At 36.2% G+C, this 3,272-nt stretch overlaps 1 protein-coding gene across 1 annotated transcript; it reads left to right on the forward strand.

Moving 5' to 3' along the window:
• The first annotated feature begins 321 nt into the window (after positions 1-321).
• LOC109241679 (transcription factor MYB1R1-like) lies at positions 322-2,741 on the forward strand. Its single transcript, XM_019408440.1, has 3 exons — positions 322-751; positions 1,172-1,380; positions 2,120-2,741. The coding sequence occupies exons 1-3, from the start codon at positions 496-498 to the stop codon at positions 2,525-2,527; spliced, it is 873 nt and encodes a 290-aa protein (XP_019263985.1). The 5' UTR covers positions 322-495; the 3' UTR covers positions 2,528-2,741.
• Positions 2,742-3,272: the final 531 nt, after the last annotated feature.

A 3,272-nucleotide genomic window follows, 5' to 3' on the forward strand; every position in this document is an offset into this window, starting at 1 on the left:
TGTCTTCCTTGTTAACAATTGAAGCATTACGCTACTGTCACTAAGGATTATTTTTTTTACCGTGGAAAAATTGATTCAATTTGATAGTACTACAGTAGACATGGTGGAGGCCACATGTAATTATATTAAACTTTTTTCAATTTCTTAAAAGAATTATTTGAACAATTTTAGTTGTGCAGAACATACTTAAATTATTGAACGGTTAGAAAACATTTTCCATATAGCATCTTGAAAATAGTTAGATCAAAAGTACAAGTTAAATATATATATTTTATATTTTTATAAGTGGTCCTTGTCAACATCACACTTGTCAGCACCCTTTCTATATTTCCAAATCTCTATACAACTCTCCGTTCCGCTTTATTCGCTCCTTTCAATAGGTGTACGGCTCTCTCTCTTGTGAAACGTTATATACGATACAACAAAAGTGTTTATACAGATATATATATATATATCTATCACTTGATCGATTGATTTGTGGATTCTTCGAGAAGGATGTCGAGCGCGTGTTGCAATGAATCGTCGGCGGAGGCAGTGGCCGCCGGCGGTGCAGAAGGAGAAATCATGTTGTTTGGTGTGAGAGTAAAAGTGGATCCTATGAGGAAGAGCGTCAGTTTGAACAATCTCTCGCAGTACGAACAGCCAAATGCTAATAACAATAATGAGTCATCTAAAGTGGCTGAGGAAGGGTATGCCTCTGCTGATGACGTTGTTCAACACCAGTCCAACAGCGGTCGCGAGCGTAAGCGAGGTGAGATCTCTCATCCTATTATTTTCTTGTTGCTGTCGAATTGTTGATTGTCTTTCGTCAAAAATTGATGCTATTTTGCATCATTTCTTTTTTCGTCTTTGATTTAATTGTTTCTCTCAGTTATTAGTCAATTAATGTTTCTCTTGAGTCAACTTTCTATTAGATTCATCGATCGTGTCCCCTCTTATGCACAAATTTTTTGTTTATATTTTTCCTTCCTAATTTGTTTGGTACATAGTCAAATTTGTATTGTTTAACCATACAGAAGTTGTGATTTATGTTATTTAAATTTTATTTTTAAAAAAATTCAAACAAATGATGTCGAATAATAGAAAAATTAGATCTTGTATAAAAGAAGTTCATTTCCCCTAAAAGTTGATTTTTGATGAAGCTGTGGTTGATTTGGTTTTCTGTATAAAGGAGTACCATGGACGGAGGAAGAGCACAAATTATTCCTATTAGGATTGCAGAAAGTGGGGAAAGGAGACTGGAGAGGAATCTCTAGAAACTTCGTAAAGACACGCACACCGACACAGGTCGCAAGTCATGCTCAGAAGTACTTCCTCCGACGAAGCAACCTCAATCGTCGCCGCCGCCGATCTAGCCTCTTTGATATCACCACTGACTCGGTACTTGCACTCAATCCTGTCTTCATTTATCAAACTTGTTTTATCAATCTCACCATTATCATTAACGAAAAGTCAAATATTTTTTTTTGTTGGTAAATACAACAACAACCACCCACTGAGTTCCCGCAAGTGGGGTCTGTGGAAGTTAGAGTGTACGTAGATCTTACCCCTACCTGGAGGGTAGAGAGGTTCTTTCCGAAAGACTCTCGGCTCAAGAAAATAGAGTCATACAATTTATTTTAACTATATTTTTCTCTCTTTTTAACCCTGTACTAGTTGAAATCACTCGTTTAGGTGGTGCCGTTGTGTATAGAATGTTCTAGATAAATTAAAGGAACTGATATCGTTATTTGAGGTAGAAAACTTAGATGATTTTAATTTTTGTAGGTCGATCCTATCACTCTTTTTAAACATAGGGAGTAGTATTTTAATTCTCATTTAAAGTTTTCCTTTTTTTGAATTGATATTGGTGCTGGGTCTTGTTGCTGTTCCTGTTTTTTTTGTAGTTGCATATTTTTCTGTTGTGCCTTGAGAATTTGAAGTAAGTACACTTTTTAGTGTTAGCTTTAAAAAGATTTTTCCTTGGTGTCAAGTTCTGTGTTTTATACTTGCTTTTTCAAAAGAGATCAGCTGTTAAGTTTGATGAACACTAACTGAATTCTCTGCCATTTTACTTTTCAGTGACGCTATTTGTTTTTTTGGACTTCAGTTTCTAAGGTTTTCTTTCTATGACAAACAGGTATCAGTAATGCCAATAGAAGAGGGAAAAAATAAGCAAGAAATCCCAGTTCCAGCAGTTCTAACACCACCAACATTGCCTACTACTATAGAAGCTACCAAAACCAATGCATTTCCAGTGGTACCTATCATGTTACCAGCACAGATTGATCAGTCAAGAGAAAGTCCAAGTCTGTTGCAACGAAATCAAGTGAATTCGTATATGCCGGTTCGTCCTGTTCCTATGCTTTCAATGCCCAATCGATCAACAGTGGTTGACCTTAACGTGAACCAGAACTCAGAAGTCGAGCCATTGTCACTGAGATTATCCTTGTCACTTGATCAGGGACAAGCATCATCTACTAGACACTCGGCATTTAAAGTAATGTCAAGCTTCAGTAATGGAGAAAACATCATTAGTGTGGCATGAGATCGAAGGATCTCTGAGGAAAAAATGAAAGCAATATGGAAAGTAAAAATAGGACAAGAGTGGGTAAGCTGCGCTCATAATTATATTAATGGAAAGTTTATTTAAGGAGAGATCCATGTGATTAATTGACTAGACATTTGGTCCTGATTTGTACAGACCAGAAATATGTCATGCCTTGTGGTTACCTGTTTAATGCTACTTTTATTTTACTATAGTCTCTTCCTTATTTATTTTGTCCGTGGTTAAGGGAAAAAAATAAGAACATCGAATATTGAATAACATCAGCCCTATTGGTAGCTAAGGTAAAATACTAAATGAGGTCACAGTTGAATGCAATGAATGTTACTTTTCAATTGAAAAGCACAAACAAAATTTATCGTAGATATTTGATGAACGTGGATGGAATCGGTCCTCTATCATTGAACTGACATAGTGGAGAGTGGTCCTATAAATATCTGTGGGTGGTGTATGAGTTATGACCATGTGATAATGTTATCCAAAATCCTGATTGGGTTAGAGTGTCGTGCATGTGGTGAGTTGCAATTATAGTTCTCGTTGGTTTTCTTGATTTGACATTAATGGTTTACAAGAACGGTGGTACCCTTGCTCTAATTGCTTGGTTCGTTCCCCACCTTTTGTTTGGATTCTCACTTGTTTTTATCACTATTCACTACTCCTTCCGGTCCGGTCCATAATAAGTGATTTTTTGGCTTTTTTTTGTCCAAACTTAGTGGTTTTTTCAGAT

This window comes from Nicotiana attenuata, unplaced genomic scaffold (genome assembly GCF_001879085.1).
Source record: "Nicotiana attenuata strain UT unplaced genomic scaffold, NIATTr2, whole genome shotgun sequence".
In the NCBI taxonomy this organism is placed as follows: Eukaryota; Viridiplantae; Streptophyta; class Magnoliopsida; order Solanales; family Solanaceae; genus Nicotiana; species Nicotiana attenuata.

Excerpts from the sequence above, each read along its gene's own strand:
- LOC109241679 (XM_019408440.1), top strand. The coding sequence starts at position 496 with ATGTCGAGCGCGTGTTGCAATGAATCGTCGGCGGAGGCAGTGGCCGCC. Across the intron at positions 752-1,171 it reads CGGTCGCGAGCGTAAGCGAG|GAGTACCATGGACGGAGGAA; the intron begins GTGAGATCTCTC and ends TTCTGTATAAAG. Across the intron at positions 1,381-2,119 it reads TTGATATCACCACTGACTCG|GTATCAGTAATGCCAATAGA; the intron begins GTACTTGCACTC and ends TATGACAAACAG.